Below are 19164 nucleotides of genomic sequence, written 5' to 3'. Positions count from 1 at the left end.
TTTTTCCTTGATAAGATTGCATGCATTGTTGATGATATTTATTAGAGCAAAAGTAGAGTGGTTTTATACTTTTTGGAAGGGAGTAAATCACGGAGATATTTGTTCAAGCATAGTGGACTTTTGTATTAGGGAGGTTAGGTATTTAGTGAGATATTCAGTTGAAAATTCAATCTAATATTTATTGAAGTAATTATTTATACATGTATTAACTGTGTCAATCTGTGGGGGCAACCCTTATGATATTTATGATGATGTCGTCAGTGAAAGTTTTATGATGTGGTAAAACAAATAAACTAGTGAGAAGGGAAGGGTGAATTATAACTTATAAATAAAGTTAATTTATTTCTCTAGTTAACGACCTAGCAAGGATATACATTAATAATATTAAAAAACACATAAAATAAAGGAAAGAGACTAGAATTACTTAATTATAACTTTCGGGTTGTTAGTCTAAGAATAATGAAAATTTTATTAAGATCTACTTTGAACGTGAGTTAGAGGTGGAAAAGTTTCTTACAATAGTTGAGTACAAGACTAATAAAGAATTGAATGAATGTGAACTAAACCGTAGTATTGAACTTCGAGTTTCGGTCCTCCATTTATAGTCTTCGATTTAACCTTTTATTGACATGACATATTCCAGGTATTTGGAAGCAGTCTGGGCGCCTTGACTTGTCGAACTCAATCTACTTTAGCAACGGTCCGTTAATGACTTTGGATGACTTCTCACATTTCGAGCGTTTGGAAGTGTTTCGGGCGATTGCAGCCTGCTAAAGTGGACGCCATCTTGATTCGTTTCGACAACGACTCTTGTTGACATGTCCACAACATCTAAGTGTCTAGATTTGTTCCGGGCGTTTGGAGTTTGGAAGCCTAGAAATGTTCCAAGCGCTTGAAATGGTCAACTTGTAGAGTTGATCATTTTCTTCTCTAGGTGGTTGCATCTCGTAATTGAGTTCACTACAACACAATTTTATTTTTCTCCTCAAGCAGTCTTCTTTCGGACTTCTTGTCCCTCAGATGCATCCTGTATGTCATTCTCACACTACCGAAATACTTTTCTGGAACTTCTTGTTTATCGGATGTACTAAACCTATTGGCTCCTTTGTACAATCCTTCATGACCACTCGTGTCTTCTTCCATCACAAATGCTTGTGTATTTCCTTAAGTCCTTTTATAATTAGACACACAAGTTAAATCCACAAGGCCTAACTTGATTTATGTTGAACTCATATCAGAACTGTGACTCAACCACTTGATATATTTAAAATCTCCACTTTTTGATATGAATCAACACACGTTAAGTTAGAAATAAAAATATTTACAATGCAATAAATATTTCAAAGTAGCAAACAATAAATATTAAAAACTCCCCTTAGAGTTATGCATTTTCCCCCTCTAACTTTATATATCTTCCCTTCTCTTCTGATAACATTAAAATTTTGGGGCTAAAAACTAATTTTAAAAAATATTTTTTTAAAATTAACAAAAAAATATAAACTATTGACTAGTTGTAGCACACAATATTTTCCATCACACAAAATTAATTGTCACAGAAAATTCATTTTAATTATTTCTATTTACAATTTACATGATTTTCTTTGAACATTTATCAAAAAATACTAATACGTTCTCAAAAATTCTCAAATTTTGACAAAGTATGAAGGCTAAGTGTGTTTTATAATAAATTTTACGAAAAATCCATTCAAAATTTCTATTATTATAAATGTAATTTTGCTTAACAAATATTTTTAAAAATTTAAGTTTAGAAAATTTTGAAATTTTACCTAACCACATAATGCATATTATTCTTTCACAAAAAAAAGTGTTTCCTTAAAAATTTCCATCAGAAGATATACCGACTCATTTTTATTTTACCACACGCAATTTCAACAATTGATAAAAAAAATAATAAAAAAATATTTCATTCTCATAAATGTGATTTTGCTTAGAAAAATATTTAGAAAAATTTGAAATTTTACCTAACCACATAATGCATATTATTTTTTCACAAAAAAAATATTTCCTTGCAAATTTCGAACAGAAGATATAGCGAATCATTTTTATTTTACCACATGCAATTATAATAATTGATAAAAAATAATAAAAAAATTCATTCTCATAAAATTTTAATATTTTAAAGTTAATTTTGATATCCAAAATAAATGCTTACCTATTGAATTTACCATGTATTTGGTAGGAATTGAAAATCTTGACCGCTTTTTAATTTGGCCCTTATTATTTTTTAAATTTTAATTTAGTCTTTCATATTCTAAACTTTGTTGGAAAGAGTTTGTTGATAATAAATTCAAATTTGAACTGGTTAATTTCAAGGAATCTATTGGTCCCTTAACTTTAAATTCTCATTTGATAATTTTTCAACTTCTTTTGGGCACAGATTTTCTAATTTTGACCCTTTTTTTTAGTTCAATATGCTTGGTTCTTAGTTTATCGTGTTTTCTTCCAATGAGGAGGTCATCTTTAGCGATGAGTTGCAATCATTACAAGCTCCGCTATTTATTCTGACTTCAAATCTTCTGAGGAGTCATCCCAAGGTACTTTTAGATTCTTATATTTGTAAGATTTCTTGTCCTTGTCTTTTTCTTGAGCTTGGGGCAATTGTTCTTGATGTGACATGCCTCGTCACAATTGAAGCACCTTACTTTCCTTTCCTCCTTTCTTCTTAGTAAACTTGAGGTATGTTTCTTATCAAACTTATTAGAATTAAAAAAAATATATTCATTTTCCTTGTCAAATAGGCTTCTTGATCTTCATCAAGTGAGGTGTCCAAATCTGAGTCATTTTTCTTGGCCTGTAATGCGATGTTGTTTGGTTTTTTTATCTTTAAATTCTGCACATTAAATTCATGTAATTCTAAAGTCAACAATAACTCTTCTAAAATACTTACCTCTAAATTCTTCGATATGTAATAAGAGCCTACTATTGATATCCACTCTTGGATTCTCAGAAATACATTTAATGCATAACTTAGAGCATTTCAATTTGAAACCATCTTTTCAAGGTTGCTGAGACTGGTGATTATCTCTTTTAGCGTCGCATGTAATAAGAGTCTCATCCTTTTCCAATCGGAAGTTGCTAAGTTGATTTTTGAGCATATCTCGTCTTATCAATTTTGTCTTCGAGATGCCTTCGTGGAATTTAGAGAATTTTTCTTAAAGATCTTTGCCAGTTGTAATAGCCAATTTGGTGAGTTCTTGCGCTAGTAATACGCTTAACAAGTGAAACTCAATCATATCATTAGCAGCGAAATCATCTCGTTTTTTTGATCCATAGTTGCTCCTCAATTTCTTTATCATCCTTGTCCTAGGTACTCCGAAACCATATTTTATACTAAGCATAATTTCAAAATTATGTTTTAAAAATACTTTCATTTTTTTCATATTGTGAATTCTCCCTCAATCTTAGGTAGGTGGATATTTGATCCGGTCATTGCTTGATCCCTTCTTTATTGTTGCACAAACAGTAATTAGTTTTTCTGGTGGTCCGAACTCTGAAACAAACTTTTGGTGTAGCAGGAGAGGTTCAAATAACTAGAGGGGAGGGGTGAATATTGACATGCAAATAAAGTTAATCTATTTTTGTTGTTAAAGATCTAGCAAAGACACATATTAACAATATAAAAAACACATAAAAGAAAGGAAAGAGATTAGATGAATTACTTGGTTACAATGCTCGGATTGTTAGTTCAAAAACTATGAAAGCTCCACTAAGATTTCATTCTTCCAAAACAAATTGAAGACGAAGAAACCTTTTACAATAGTTCAGTACAAGACTAATAAAGAGCTGAATGAACATGAACTAAGTAGGTGTATTGTATTGAACTTCGAGCTTCAGTCCTTCATTTATAGTCTCCATCTTTGATTTGACCGTTTGCTTACGTGGAACCTTCCGGGCGCTCGGAAATAGTCTGGGTGCCTGGACTTGTCAAACTCGATACAGTTTGACAATGGTCCACTAAAGACTCTGGATGACTTCTCACATTTCGGGCGCTTGCGTCTAGTGACGTGGACGCCATCCTGATATGTTCTGACCATACTCCTGCTGACGTGTCCATGACATTCAAATGCCTGAATTGTTCCGGGTGTCTAGAGTCTGGACATCTAGAAATGTTCCAGTCACTTGGAATGGTCAACTTGTGAAGTTGACTATTTTCTTCTCCGATCGTCAGGGTGATTGCACCTCGAAATTGAGCTCACTACAACTCAATTTCATTCTTCTCCTCAAGCAGTCTTCCTTTTGATTTCTCATCTCTTAAATACACCCCGTGCATCCTTCTCACTCTAAAAATACTTTTATGCAATTTCTTGTCTCCCAAATACACTAAACCCATCGACTCCCCATTATTCACGACCACTAGTGTCTTTTACCATCACAGATGCTCATGTGTTTACCTAAATCTCTATACACTTAGATACACAACTTAAACACAGAATAACTTAAATTCTTATCCAGAAAGCTTTTACAAAACTGTAACTTAACCCCGTAAGGTACTTGCACTCGAAATTTTCTATTAAAATTTACATTGCAAGTGACAATGAGATCTAACGTAAGTTTTTTAACAGAATAAATTTCTTTGATTCAACGTAATTTAATATTATAGATATATTTTACATTTCTTTGATTTTCTTCCCTCCTACGTTAGTTTTATGAATGACCATATTTAAACCCCCAAACTCGATCCATGGCATCAACATACCAGTCTAAAACTAGAAATCAATCTGAAGATAAAAGGAACATTTTTCTGCTATAGTTATACACATAAAACTAGAAATCGTTTCTCCTCTCATGAAGCTATTAACCCGCAAGAATAAACAGTCAATCATGATTGCCTGAATCCGGATTTGTCAAGAAATGCTGCAACTTCTTTCAGCTGATATATAAACCCTACTAAAGCCAAATTTGCATCAGGGTACGATAAAGAAAAACTTCACAAGGAGTGTGCTTATACTGAGAGGCAATTAAAGACATTAAAGACTTGGGACAAAAAAGAAACTTTGCTTCTTAGGAATCAGCTGCTTTTTCTGGAAGCTTGCTGTCAGGGGCTTTCAGAACGTCGCGGTCCATCAAAAGCTGAAGCTCAGGCTTTGCCAAATCTTGGATTGAAGAAACTGATGATTGTAGGAATGCATGTAGTATTTTGGAACTGTAAGAGGTCACCAGAAGATGTACATTGGCAGATAATCTATTAATGGATATCACATTCATGATTCTTTTACCAAAGAAGAGCAATTTGTTTCTTACCTGTGACCTTGAGCCCAAATGTCACACTTGCCTTCTAGAGCCATTTTCCACAGAGTAGTGGCAAAACTAGGGGAGTTGAGAACAAGTTTCCTGATCAGCCTGCTAGAGTGAAAGTTCTCGAAAACATGTTCCTCTTCTGTTTCATTTGTCTTGGGCAACACAGCTAGCGAAGCTATTGCTTCATGCAAGGCATTTATTCTATCAGTAAAAGATTGCAAGATGCCATCGCTTCCACCAACAGCTAACTGCAACAGAGGGGATTGGTACGACAAAAAATATGAGGGGTCATCTCTGAGGATTAAATCCATGCAAAAAAATCACTTGCCGAGAAACCCTTAAATATTAAATTTAAAAACAAAATCCAAGGATCATCAACAGGAACCAGAATAACCAGGAAATGAGAAATTCCAGGGCTGTTGGCCAGATTAAATAAGTTATGTAGTTCAAAAAGAGAAATGGCAGGCCAAACCTCATAAACAACATCTTTGCCAAAGTTCGAACAGAGTAGGTCGCCAATATTATCGATACAAATTCCAAAGAGTCCCTGCAATAAAATCATCACAACTTTCTTTATTATATTCACATATTGCATGCACTAAAAAACAGTAGACTTGATTTTGGATTCCCAACATCTACATTTTAAAAATACTAGAGATCTGTTTAGAAAAAGAAAAAAGAGGTTCAATTTGGGAGAAAGCCAAATCAGTCGAGAGGATATTCCCTCTCTTCCCCCTTTCTACCCAAAGAAATGGAAGAAAACTCTTTTCTTACCCCATTTTCCCTACCCTCGCTTCTTTTTCCCCACCTTTTCTCCATAAGGAACACAACTTCAGAAAACATATGACAATTTCCATTTCTAAATACCACTAACTTATGCTTCTAAATATCTGATTGATCCTCTAGATTACAGAGCCCACAATTTCCTTCCATCTATCCCTACATGAACATCATATATGTGATAGTGTTCATCAACAGCCCGCTGCATAATCTGATTATTCAATTCGTTTGGAATTTAGATTCTAATATCCATTAAATCAATGTAATCTACAAGTCATAGCTAAAGAAGAGTCAAGTATATTCATGCAGTATCAAAATCTTTATTAGCAATATTATGTGCTTCAGTTTGTAAGAGCATAGCTTACAATAGATCCCAATAACTATGTGCCAGTTTAAAATATTGAACATGCATGAGACACCACTGCATATTATTATGTTGTAATAAGCTCAGGCTAATAAGAGGTAGAAAAAGAATAATTCCTTGAGAATAATGTGTTGTATGCACATTGTACAAGCAGAATAGTATATTATTTTCTCAAAAAAAAAAAAATAAATAAATAAATAGTGAGTTTTACCTCAGCAAGCCCACTCTCGACTAATAATTCATGTCTCCTACGAAACGAGTCTTTCTTGCTTCCAGTAGCAGACTGAACTATTCTACCTTCCTTTTCATTATTATCAATCAAGAAGTTCTCCCCTTGTTCTACTGGAACTTGGTTTATTTCTGAGACATCCTTTGTCTCATCCGCCTGCAATGAATTTCAAGGGCTTAGATTTATTCCCAACTCTGGTGAAAAGCACAAAGTGAGTAGAATTATGTGCTTGCCTGTTCAAAGAGAGAAGCAACAGATAAATTCAAACAAACCAGGTCCTCAGGTGTGAAATATAGTGAACTATGTGGATGAAGCAGCTGTAGTATCATTCGCCTTCCATTCTGGTAAGTGATAAAAAACCTTTTTTTCATTAGTAGCAAGAAAACAGGTTTAGTTAAAACCACAAACACTGACATAATTGTTCCTGTGCAACGCATCAGCTTGTATAATGCAAAAGCAAATACCTTATCCAATACTAGCTCCTTCAGCATCGTTTGGAGTTCTTGTATCACAATCTGTAAGATGATCTCCAATTTTGTTATGAATTGACAATGTTTTATCAAATAAACAGAGGAACTACTAACCTTTGTTAGAAGCTTTGTGTCATCCACTACTGAAAGGGTACAAACAAGCAACTGAAATAAAATATTGTAAAATTAGTATGAATTCATGATGTCAGATATTTTCTTTCATCTTAAAAAAATCAACGGCAATTTACCAAACAGCGCACCTAAAGTTTTCAATTTACTAAAAGGCGTATGTTACTTTACTATTTACCAAAGGGTGCACATTTTCAAGTGCAATTCCAGTTTTATCCTCTTGACAATCTGACTTTTTCTACCGTGTTTTTCTTTTCTCTACCTTTTTCTCTCTCTTCTCTTTTTTATAGGCATGCAGAACATATGAATAATATTACATAAGATTTAGTCAATTTTTTAATAACATTTTAATACATTTGAAGAAACCAAAATAAATAATGGATAGCATATTTGAACTCCTTGCAATCTCAGAAATCCATTGGAACTGAAATGAGTGTAATCGAAACTCACTAGATCCATCAGTGGATTTCGATCAAAACCCACTAATGGACCTAGAGAGCTCCGATTACACTCATTTCAATTTCTATGGATTTCTGAGGTTTCAAGGAATTCAAATATGGTATCCATTATTTATTTTAGCTTTTCAGATTTGTTAACATGTAAAATGGAAGAATCGTCAAAAAAGCCCACATTGGGCCTGATATGGAATCATATCAGGCCTGATATCATTCCATATCAGGCCCAATGTGGACCCTTTTGACGATTCTTCCATTTTACATATTAACATCTATGAAAAGCCGAAATAAATAATGGATACCATATACGTGGACCTGATATGATTCCATATGGGTCTTTTTAATGATTCTTCCATTTTACATATTTACATCTATGAAAAGCTGAAATAAATAACGGATATCATATTTGAACTCCTTGAAACCTCAGAAATCCATAGGAACTGAAATGGGTGCAATCGGAGCTCTTTAGGGCCATCAGTGGATTTCAACCGAAACCCACTGATGACCCTAAAGAGCTCCGATTGCACCCATTTCAGTTTCTATGGATTTATGAGGTTTCAAGGAGTTCAAATATGACATCCATTATTTATTTCTATGAAACGAAACCCACTGATGGCACTAAAGAGCTCCGATTGCACCCATTTCAGTTCCTATGGATTTCTGAGGTTTCAAGGAGTTCAAATATGATATCCATTATTTATTTCAGCTTTTCATAGATGTAAATATGTAAAATGGAAAAATTGTCAAAAAGGCCCACTGCCCTGATATGATTTCATATCAGGCCCACGTCAGGCCTGATATGATTTCATACCAGGCCCACGTTGGGCTTGATATGATTCCATATCAGGCTCAATTTGAGCATTTTTGATGATTCTTCCATTTTACATATTAACATCTATGAAAAGCCGAAATAAATAATGGATACCATATTTAAACTCCTTGAAACCTCAGAAATCCATAGGAACTGAAATGGGTGCAATCGTAACCCTCTAGATCCATCAGTGGATTTTGAACGAAATCCACTGATGGACCTAGAGAGCTCCGATTACACTCATTTCACTTCTAGTGGATTTCTGAGATTGCAAGGAGTTCAAATATGCTATCTATTGTTTATTTTGGCTTCTTTAGATGTATTAAAATGTTATTAAAAAATTGACTAAATCTATGTAATGTTATTCATATGTTATGCATGCTTGTAAAAAAGAGGAGAGAGAAAAATGATAGAAAAGGTTAGATTGTCAGGAGGGTAAAACAGGAATTGCATTTGAAAAGGTGCTCCCTTTGTAAATAGCAAAGTAACGTACGCCTTTTAGTAAATTTAAAACTTTAGGTGCGTTGTTTGGTAAATTGCCGAAAAATCAATTACAACACATTAGATCTTATTATTACTAATGGGCCCTTACAAACAAATCATATCAAACAATTAAAACTATCTAAACTATTGTTAGACTAGGAGATCAAAAGATGACCAACTAAACAAACAAATCATGCAAAAAAGTCCTAACAAAAAAATATTTTCTTGTAATATGAAACTCTACTCAAAAGAAAAACAAATCAAACTATCTAAAACCTTGATAGATGCTCATGCAACTCCAACAACTCTATACCTTTGAACTGAGAAAAATAATGAAAATTATTAATAGATGTATCTAACTGATAATTAATATACACAAGGCAGAAAAGCGGACAAAATGAAAGCTGTGTTATTATCTAGAGAAAATAATATTCATACCAAAAGGGCACAAATAATAAAGTTACAGGAGAGCAAGAACATGATATAGTAATCAAACTTGGATAGCTTCATATGCTTCCAGAACTAAAGGGTTAAGAGAGCACTTACAAGACTTCCAAACTGATCAAGAGAAAGCTTTCTGATATGACTTTTCACGCCTTTAATAATTTTTTTCCTTTCCTGAGAGATAACCACAATTCAAACTCAAGGATAAGGTTTTGCAGAAAAAACATTTTTTCTGAGGTTAAAGTAATTATAATCTATATCCTAAGAAAATCACTAAGTTGCATCTTTCCAAATGAAAGTGCCAAATAATCACCTACTAAAACAAGTTGTCAGGGGTGGTCATAATACTAGGTCATAGAAACAAAAAAAAAACATAAAAAGGACAAACATAATCTTGTGCTATCAATCTAAATAATTGTCCCTAATAAGCACCAGAGCTGGCTAAAAGAAATGAATAAGCACACATAATCATAACACACACCTTTGCAGTTGCATGCTTTACACAGATGATACAGATCTTTAGTCCATCTCTTGTTCGGACCATTCGTGCAAGAAGAGGCTCTTTTACATTTTTGCTTTTGTTTTTCCTCTTCTTCTGCGTCTCTGGGGCTGAGATTTGTGGATTATCCTCTTCAGTAAGTGAATCTTGCACAAGAAGAGGTATAAGTTGTTGAATCACATCTGCAGCAGAGGACTTAAGAGGGAAACATATTAGATAAGATCTTAAGAGGAAACACATTAGACAAAGTCTTATTAGCATGAATGTTAGAGTGAGAAAATCACCTTGTCGGCAATGGTAAAAAACTCAAGGATTGCTTTGTGTACAATTGAATGGTTGACAATCCCTTTCTCAATTAATGACTGAAATACAGAATACATATGACGTACTACAGATGATTTTTGTAGTTGGAGCCTAGAAATTATATCCACCAGTCTGAAATAAGACAGCACATAATAAGATCATCAAGATAAAAAAAAATAACAACAAAGTTATTCTGATGCATGGTTTGAAATTCCATGTCATGCCAGACAGGGGTTGCCAAAGTGTACTACTTCAATACATTAGCAAAACTTGGCGTTGGCCAATTAGTATCGTACTGTGTTGGCCCATGTCAGCATGCATCAAAGCTGACTGAGATGAGCTTAAGTGAAATTTTACTAATGCACGTAATTTATTTTTTTTGTAACTTGTTTTCCAAAATTCTAGTTTAATTCATTACCTAATTTTTAGTCTTATTTTCAAAAATAATTAAGCAAAGAAAAAGAAAACAAAATTACTTAAAAATAAAATTAATGCTTACTCAAATTCTTCTCAACATGTGTTATACTAAAATTAAGGAAAATTCATTTGTATAATTGGTATATATTTAAAGTAAAAAAAAATCTAAGTTGAAGATGATTGAATGCGTAAATTCATTAAGGCGCACTTTATCACATGTCGTGGAGTATCGCCACAGCATTTATTAAAATATTTCAAATCAATTGACAATGTAGTTGTTAGTGTTATTTTTTAAAATAAATGCATGCCAAATTTTAATGCATGTCAAAATCCTGAGTGCCAACATGGTACACTGTCAAAACAGCTCAGTAAATATAACATTTCTAACTTTTCATTTAAAAAACCTTCTCCAAGACACTCTTTTTCTCTTTGTTAACATTCTCCCATCTCCCCTTCTATATTAGTCCAATAACTGTCTTGTAGAATTTTTTAGAATAATGTTGCATTAACAGAATCGGTGGTCAGAGAAAGAGAAGCAACAAACTGTCACAAAAATAAGATGCATATGGGAAAAGAACCTTTCCCATCGCTTACCTGCCAGAATTTGTCAAGGTTAGGTCCTTAAATAACTGAAGCTCAGTAGAGTACATCTCCACCAAAAGGCTTTGTTTTTGAGACCCACTCGCCAAATGGAACACGTAGTCAATGACTGCAAAAAGGAAAAAAATAAAACTGTGTTGAAAACTCAGAACCAATCCTTTTTTATTTAAATCAAATGTGATTATGTAGATTCAAGCTAATGATCCTATCTAATACAAATCTGAGATATTGAGATGATATAATTTATAACAATAATTCTTGCACTTGCAGAATAATCACAATAGGCTTGCATATAACCCGACTTCCTTTTTCAACAAATTAAAATTAGCTTTAAAGATCCAAAAAAAAAATTGCATTGCATGAATTGCTTATATCATGCATACCTGCAGATCCAACTGAATGACGCAGAAGTGCGGTAACATGGCCGTGAAGAGAGGATATGAACACTTCTAATTGTTTTTTGCTAGCTGAGGTACAAAAGGAAGAAATTTAGTCGACTTTACAAAAGACTTGCATAAAAGAAACATCTACTACCCATGAGTTAGGGAAAATACCATGATCCAAAATTTTCTTTACTAAATGAACTGCATATTTTTTGCATGAAAGGGCGAGAAGATGAGGCCGAAGAGCATCAAAAATAGAATCCCTTTCTTCTTGCGTACAGTACTTGACACATGTCTGAGGAATAGTGAAAATCAATAATGAACTAAATTCATGTAAACCCTAAACATGTCATTTGATGAAGAACTCTATGTCTAATATTCCACTGCAAGTAACATAGTGACAATATGAAACTGAAACACAAGGAGATCAAGCACTGGATTTTTATTTCATAATGGAATAATAGGGCCCATAGTAAAAACTTGACTCACTTGGAACACCCGTGCAAGAACATGTGAGCCAGCAATCTCCAAATATTTTCCATTCATCTTCTGTAGAGCTTGAGTTACTAGCCTAAAGATATACACCAATATTATAGATAAACAAGATAGGGAGGGAGATAACTCATTGAGCACTTACTTGGATCGTTCTTCATTGCCAACATTGTAACGTCTCATTTTTTCCCACAAAGAAGCAAGCTCCTGCAAGATACTTTAACTTCTTAGATAAAAATCTAACAAACAGCTTTGAATATTCTGAAAATGTATGTATCTCAACACGGTGAAGAGGGAACAAAAGAAAATCAGAAAATTGTGTAAAAATTTTAAAATGACGATGTAGTATGACTATGAGAAAGAAATAAATGTCATCAAATCAGCTTCGATGAAGATATGAAACAACCAGGCAAAACAAAGAATAAAATGTTTGAACAAATTGGTTAATGTATTTATAACTTGTGAATGCAAGAACACAATAGAATGAAAAATGGGATCAAGTTGACCCTGAATTTGGGCTCCTAAAGGCCAATGCATGGGATGGATTCTCTGAGATTGCTATAAACTTGGTGTTATAAGTGTTGGCCAACTAGATATTCAGTATGAGTGATTTAACTACAAATAGTAACTCTATCTCATCTTCATCTTTAGGTCTTTGATGCCGTGAACCAGGTACCAAAACATTATTAGGCAGCATTTAGTGGATTGAAGTGTCATCTTGCAGAGTAATGCAGATTACCTGGCGAGCAGATTAAGACAAACATCACATGTGCAAAACTTTTAGCAGTGTTTACATAGTGATTCTTCGAAATTAGAGTAATTGCATATTTGCCATTACATAAGTCAAAATTTTAAATGTCATTAATTACATTATGTATCCAAAAAAATAGATTTGTTATGATAACAATTTTTATTGACCATAATTAAGATATATGTTCTTAATTCTAACCTCTGACTTTTATTTATGATGGTAATTAATTTTTTCAATTAATATACAATTTCTATCCAAAGTGGATCCTAAAAGAACATATGGTAATCCCATTTCTCCAAATATTCTAGTCAAATTCTATGTGATTTACCTTGAACCAAATGATTAATAGACTATTAGAGGAAGAAAAAGCTGAAGCAATAGAGTATGTCAAAACAAGAAGAAAAAACAAACAGTGTTTTTCTTTCAAAATATAAAAGAAATATATAGCTTCGACAGACATGTCTAAGATGGAACAAATATATACTTAGGCGATGTAAGGTACAACTATTAGTTTGTAATTTTTCAACTTTAACTCTTTCACTTGAAAATGGCAGCTGCGTGGCACAGTTGATATTTGAAAAAATTATGAACCCTCCCCTGATAGAGGTAGAAAATTTGAGAGAAACGGCTAGAGCTACTGGTTCATTTGGCTCAACCACAGCAATCACAGAAGCATCTACAAGTCAAGAGTTTGCTTTTTCAGCGGCAAAGAAATCTCTTATAAACCGGTTATATAACATGGAGGTTATGATACAAATTCCGGGTATAGCTGATACTAAAATCCAAGCCATATTGGACACCGGAGCTACAACCTGCTGCATATGCAAGGACACTTTACCTAAAGGAGCATTTGAAGAAATTAATTACAAGGTAATCTTTTCAGGAATTAATTCCCAGCGGGAGTCAACAAAGAAGTTAAGGAATGGATATATGATGATTGGGGTGCATAAATTTCGGATGCCTTTCACTTACCAACTTGAGATGAATCTTAAAGACGGAATTCAGATGCTAATTGGCTGTAATTTTATTAAATCAATGGCAGGAGGTCTAAGAATTGAAGGAACGGAGGTAACTTTCTATAAAGAAATTACTATAATAAATACTTCTCCTGAAATTTATGTTTCAGCCAAGGCAATTCCAGAGTTAGAAATGAATGAGGATGAATATTTAAATCTTTCTGAGGAATTATTAATCCCTAAGCAACAAGCTCTTATAGGGATTGATTTCAAGACACAATTTGCACCAACATTACAAAGGTTAAAGGAAGCTGGGTTTATTGGAGATAATCCTGTGCAACATTGGGCAAAAAATAAGGTAATCTGTACCTTAGATATTATTAATCCTGACATCACAATGCAGGATAAACCTCTGAAACATATTACCCCGGCAATGGAAGCTTCCTTTAGAATTCATATTGATTTATTGCTGAAGTTAAAGGTAATTAGGCCAAGTACAAGCCGACATAGAACTATGACATTCATTGTTCAATTAGGAACTATTATGGATCCTATTACCGGCCAAGAAGGGTAAAGAGAGACTTGTTTTCAATTACAAGATTCTTAATGACAATACTCATAAAGATCAGTACTCTTTACCTGGTATTAATCTGATTATGAAAAAGATAGGAAATGGGAAGATCTTTTCAAAATTTGACCTGAAGTCAGGATTTTATCAGGTCATGATGAACCCTAAGTCGGTACCATGGACAGCCTTTTGGGTACCACAGGGATTATTTGAATGGTTAGTAATGCCCTTTGGGCTGAAAAATGCACCAGCGGTGTTTCAACGGAAAATGGATATGTGCTTCAAAGGGTGTGAAGAATTTCTGGTAGTTTATATTGATGACATATTAGTCTTCTCGACTAATGAAGAGCAACATTCCAAGCATCTCTGTAAAATGATGGATATCTGTCAGAAAGAAGGTTTAGTCCTCTCCCCAACCAAAATGAAGATAGCTCAACCATAAATTGAGTTTTTTGGAGTAATTATTAGTAACCGGAGGATTAAACTTCAACAACACATCATCAAGAAGATTATCAATTTTGATGAAGAAGCCCTTACAACACTAAAGGGGTTAAGGTCTTTTCTGGGCATTCTAAATTATGCAAGATCTCATATCCCTAATCTAAGCAAGCTATTGGGGTCTCTCTGCTCGAAGACATCCCCTCATGGGGACAGAAGATTTAAGACTTCAGATTGGGCAATAATTAAGGAAGTCAAGAAGTTAGTACAAACTCTACCTGACCTGGAGTTACCACCTGAAAATGCATACATTATTATTGAAACCGATGGTAGCATGGAAGGATGGGGTGGAGTTTGCAAATGGAAACAGTCAAAATTCGATTCAAGAAAGACTGAGAAGATCTGCGCTTATGCAAGCGGTAAATTTCCAATAATTAAATCAACCATTGATGTAGAGATATACATCTGCATGGAGGCACTTAATGCTATGAAGATTCATTATCTGGACCGTAAGGAGATTACCTTACGTACAGACTGTCATGCCATTATTAAATTCTTCAACAAGATGATGGACAACAAGCCATCCTGAGTAAGGTGGATATCATTCATTGATTACATTACTTGTACTGGAGTTGAAATAAAATTCGAGCACATAGAAGGGACAAATAATGAGCTGGCAGACGCATTATCAAGATTAGTGCATCACATAACAAGATGAGGTATCACTTTCGCAAAATCAAATCAAATTATTAAAGCAAGTTGATGACTCAGTGGAAGAAACAAAAGATGCCTCTGCCACGATTAAAGATATCCTTGGTAAGACTATCTTGGCGTTAAGCGCAAAAGCAATATCTTTTTAGATTCCTGTACGAAAAGAGACTGAGCCTCGATGAGTCGTGTCTTTTCATAGGTGGTATTGTAAGTGGTATTGTAAAACCAATGGGCGGCCACTGGTTTAGGGCCGACAATGGTTAATAATTGGGGATGACAGGCGTGTAAAGAGAAGAAAGATAAGATTCGCTCTTATAAGATCTTACTTTACTTAGCCTATAAAAACCCCTTCTTAGAAACTAGCAGGACACACGAAAATAATTCGGAGTTCTACTAGTAAGTGAGTGTGAGAAGATAAGAAGATAGTGTTTGTAATCCTTGAGTTCAAGTGCCTCAGCGCCCAGACTCAAAAGATCCTTAGTAAATTTGTGTGTGGCACACACAAATTTACAAAGGATCTTTTGTGTCCGGGCGCCACACACAAATTTACAAAGGATCTTTTGAGTCTGGGTGCTGAGGCACTTGAACTCAAGGATTACAAACACTATCTTCTTATCTTCTCACACTCACTTACTAGTAGAACTCCGAATTATTTTCGTGTGTCCTCGCTAGATTGGTTTTACAATACCACTTACAATACCACCTATGAAAAGACACGACTCCCCGAGACTCAGTCTCTTTTCGTACAGGAATCTAAAAGGATATTGCTTTTGCGCTTAACGCCAAGATAGTCTTACCAAGGATATCTTTAATCGTGGCAGAGGCATCTTTTGTTTCTTCCACTGAGTCATCAACTTGCTTTAATAATTTGATTTGATTTTGCGAAAGTGATACCTCATCTTGTTATGTGATGCACTAATCTTGATAATGCGTCTGCCAGCTCATTATTTGTCCCTTCTATGTGCTCGAATTTTATTTCAACTCCAGTACAAGTAATGTAATCAATGAATGATATCCACCTTACTCAGGATGGCTTGTTGTCCATCATCTTGTTGAAGAATTTTGACTGTTTCCATTTGCAAACCCACCCCATCCTTCCATGCTACCATCGGTTTCAATAATAATGTATGCATTTTCAGGTGGTAACTCCCCATGAGGGGATGTCTTCGAGTAGAGAGACCCCAATAGCTTGCTTAGATTAGGGATATGAGATCTTGCATAATTTAGAATGCCCAGAAAAGACCTTAACCCCTTTAGTGTTGTAAGGGTTTCTTCATCAAAATTGATAATCTTCTTGATGATGTGTTGTTGAAGTTTAATCCTCCGGTTACTAATAATTACTCCAAAAAACTCAATTTATGGTTGAGCTATCTTCATTTTGGTTGGGGAGAGGACTAAACCTTCTTTCAGACAGATATCCATCATTTTACAGAGATGCTTGGAATGTTGCTCTTCATTAGTCGAGAAGACTAATATGTCATCAATATAAACTACCAGAAATTCTTCACACCCTTTGAAGCACATATCCATTTTCCGCTGAAACACCGCTGGTGCATTTTTCAGCCCAAAGGGCATTACTAACCATTCAAATAATCCCCATATAGCTGATCTCCCATTTAGTGGGGTAAGCTTGGTGGTTGTTGAAGCAGAATAATAAAAAAAAAATTTAAATAAGGGTATATGGGAAGCAGTGAGAATGAGGGCTAAAGAGAGAGCAAAAGTGAGTAGAAAACAAGGAAAGAGGGGAGGGGAGGGTGGGGGGAATAATTTTATCTTAAAATATATGGTGATATGATCAAATTATGTCAACTGGAAACCCCCTTCTTGTACAACAAATGAATAACCTCAACCCCAAACCAAGTTTAACTTTTTCAATGTTTTTTAAAAAAATGTCTAACAGACAATGTCCTGCATATACGACTCCAAAAAACTTAGCATATCAACCAAGCAGTATATTATCATAACATTAGGGAGACATGTGAATGGATTATGTGCCAGAAGACATTTAGTAAACAAGATTCAAGATTCACTGGTTCCAAGTCAACAAAAGTCTGCCACGATCAAGATGCATTGATTCCTGGAACTAGAGTGGGAACAAGTGAAGTTAATGAGATATAAAGGGGTGGGTTAAGAACTTTAAAAAAAACACCGAAATACTGAATTCTGTAAGTGGCACTAGTCGTTAATGATATTTACACGAATAGGGAGCAATTGTGCAATCAAAATCGAACTTACTTTCTCAAGGTGGTAATTTGGCTTCCTCTTCTTTTTCCTTGATTCTGACATTTCCTGAACCAGCAGACAAACAAAACTGAGAATTTGGCAGGGTTTTATGGTCCTGCGTTGTCAGTGCAAATTAATAATGAAAAAATATAGTCCTGTTCCTCCTCATTATCATACTCAGTAAATTCAAGGGAATAAAACAACGACGATTGAACTCAGTGAACTTCGAATCAAGCTTACAAAAACTCAGGATAAAATAAAATTTCTCAACAAATATGAGTATTATCAACATAATAACTCATCCTGAAAGCCAAATAGAATCAAAAACGCTGCATGCAGAAACATCATAGGTAAACGGACCTTAGAGGCCAAACGCCGTTCTTTTGGAGTTTGAGGCTCCTTCGACCGAACAGAGGCCTTATTATCAGACTTGGGAGGCTTACTAGCTTTGAACCCCGGCTCCTTGGACTTCTTAGCATCCAGCAATTTGAGCTTTGCCGGCTTCGGAGCGGACTCCTTTGGCTTCTTCGACCAGGTCCCGCTTCTTCCCTCAGCCACTGAGACGGTGCGCTTCCTCTTCGTGCCGCCGCGCTCCTTTCCGGCCGCCATGAGCAAAGTTACACTCGATTCCGGGGTTAGGGTTTTGGTTATAGGTTTAAAAGGCAAATTCGAGAAACCCTAATCAGATTTCACAACCCGTGAAGAAAATCCGAACCCGACAGTTTTGAAGACTGCGAATCGGCCGAACCATTTAAATAAAAAAAATTAAAAAAAAATAAAAAAGAGATAGAGAAAATTGCCTATAAATTTCTAGACAAATTTAAACATTCACATTCACTCTCCGAATCAGAATAAATTTATTTATGATATCTAATCAAATCAGTTTATTTATTTTAACTCTCTAACTCTTACAAAATTATTATATTATTATCGTTTGAATTTAAAACATACAACTACTCATTTCTCTCCCAACGTCAAATGCATCACTTCATAACTCCAAATCTCGACGATGCACTCCTCCATGACTCCAAAACTCGACGACGCACTCCACCTCTGTGACTCCAAAACTCAGCGACACACTCCACCTCCGTGACTCCAAACCATCGACGACGCACTCCTCAACTTCGTCCCTAAGTCATCTCCATCGACGTTGAAGGTACAAATCAGAGAGACGGCAGAACCCGACTAAACCATCTTAAACCCCTGAATCATCGATAAGTAAATAGGTTTCATCATAATCTAATCCTTCTACTTGACTAAACCATTTTGCTACTAATCTTGCTTTATTTCTTACTATTTCGCCTTTATCATCCAATTTATTTCTAAATACCATTTATTGTTAATTATGGTTTTATTTATAGGTTTAGGTACTAGTTCCCATACCTGCTTTCTTTCAAAT

General features: G+C 34.6%; 1 protein-coding gene across 1 annotated transcript; it reads right to left on the bottom strand.

Annotated features, from left to right (window-relative positions):
• Positions 1–4740: 4740 nt before the first annotated feature.
• Positions 4741–18485, bottom strand: LOC121984168 (pumilio homolog 24-like). Its single transcript, XM_042536984.1, has 17 exons — positions 18126–18485; positions 17778–17831; positions 12264–12325; positions 12116–12197; positions 11798–11921; positions 11627–11710; positions 11238–11352; positions 10208–10358; positions 9906–10118; positions 9527–9598; positions 7217–7267; positions 7097–7147; positions 6866–6973; positions 6615–6788; positions 5732–5806; positions 5263–5507; positions 4741–5164 (listed from the first exon to the last, which is right to left on the bottom strand). Exons 1-17 carry the CDS (start codon positions 18372–18374, stop codon positions 5023–5025), a joined length of 2052 nt encoding a protein of 683 aa, XP_042392918.1. The 5' UTR covers positions 18375–18485; the 3' UTR covers positions 4741–5022.
• Positions 18486–19164: the final 679 nt, after the last annotated feature.

This window comes from Zingiber officinale, chromosome 5B (assembly GCF_018446385.1).
Source record: "Zingiber officinale cultivar Zhangliang chromosome 5B, Zo_v1.1, whole genome shotgun sequence".
NCBI lineage: Eukaryota > Viridiplantae > Streptophyta > Magnoliopsida > Zingiberales > Zingiberaceae > Zingiber > Zingiber officinale.
This window is presented reverse-complemented; position numbering and strand designations above follow the sequence as displayed.

Coding starts and splice junctions, on each gene's coding strand:
- LOC121984168 (XM_042536984.1), bottom strand. CDS start 18,374: ATGGCGGCCGGAAAGGAGCGCGGCGGCACGAAGAGGAAGCGCACCGTC. Junction 11,711..11,797: donor AAAGAAAATTTTGGATCATG/GTATTTTCCCTA, acceptor TTTGTACCTCAG/CTAGCAAAAAACAATTAGAA. Junction 6,974..7,096: donor AGGAGCTAGTATTGGATAAG/GTATTTGCTTTT, acceptor ATCACTTACCAG/AATGGAAGGCGAATGATACT.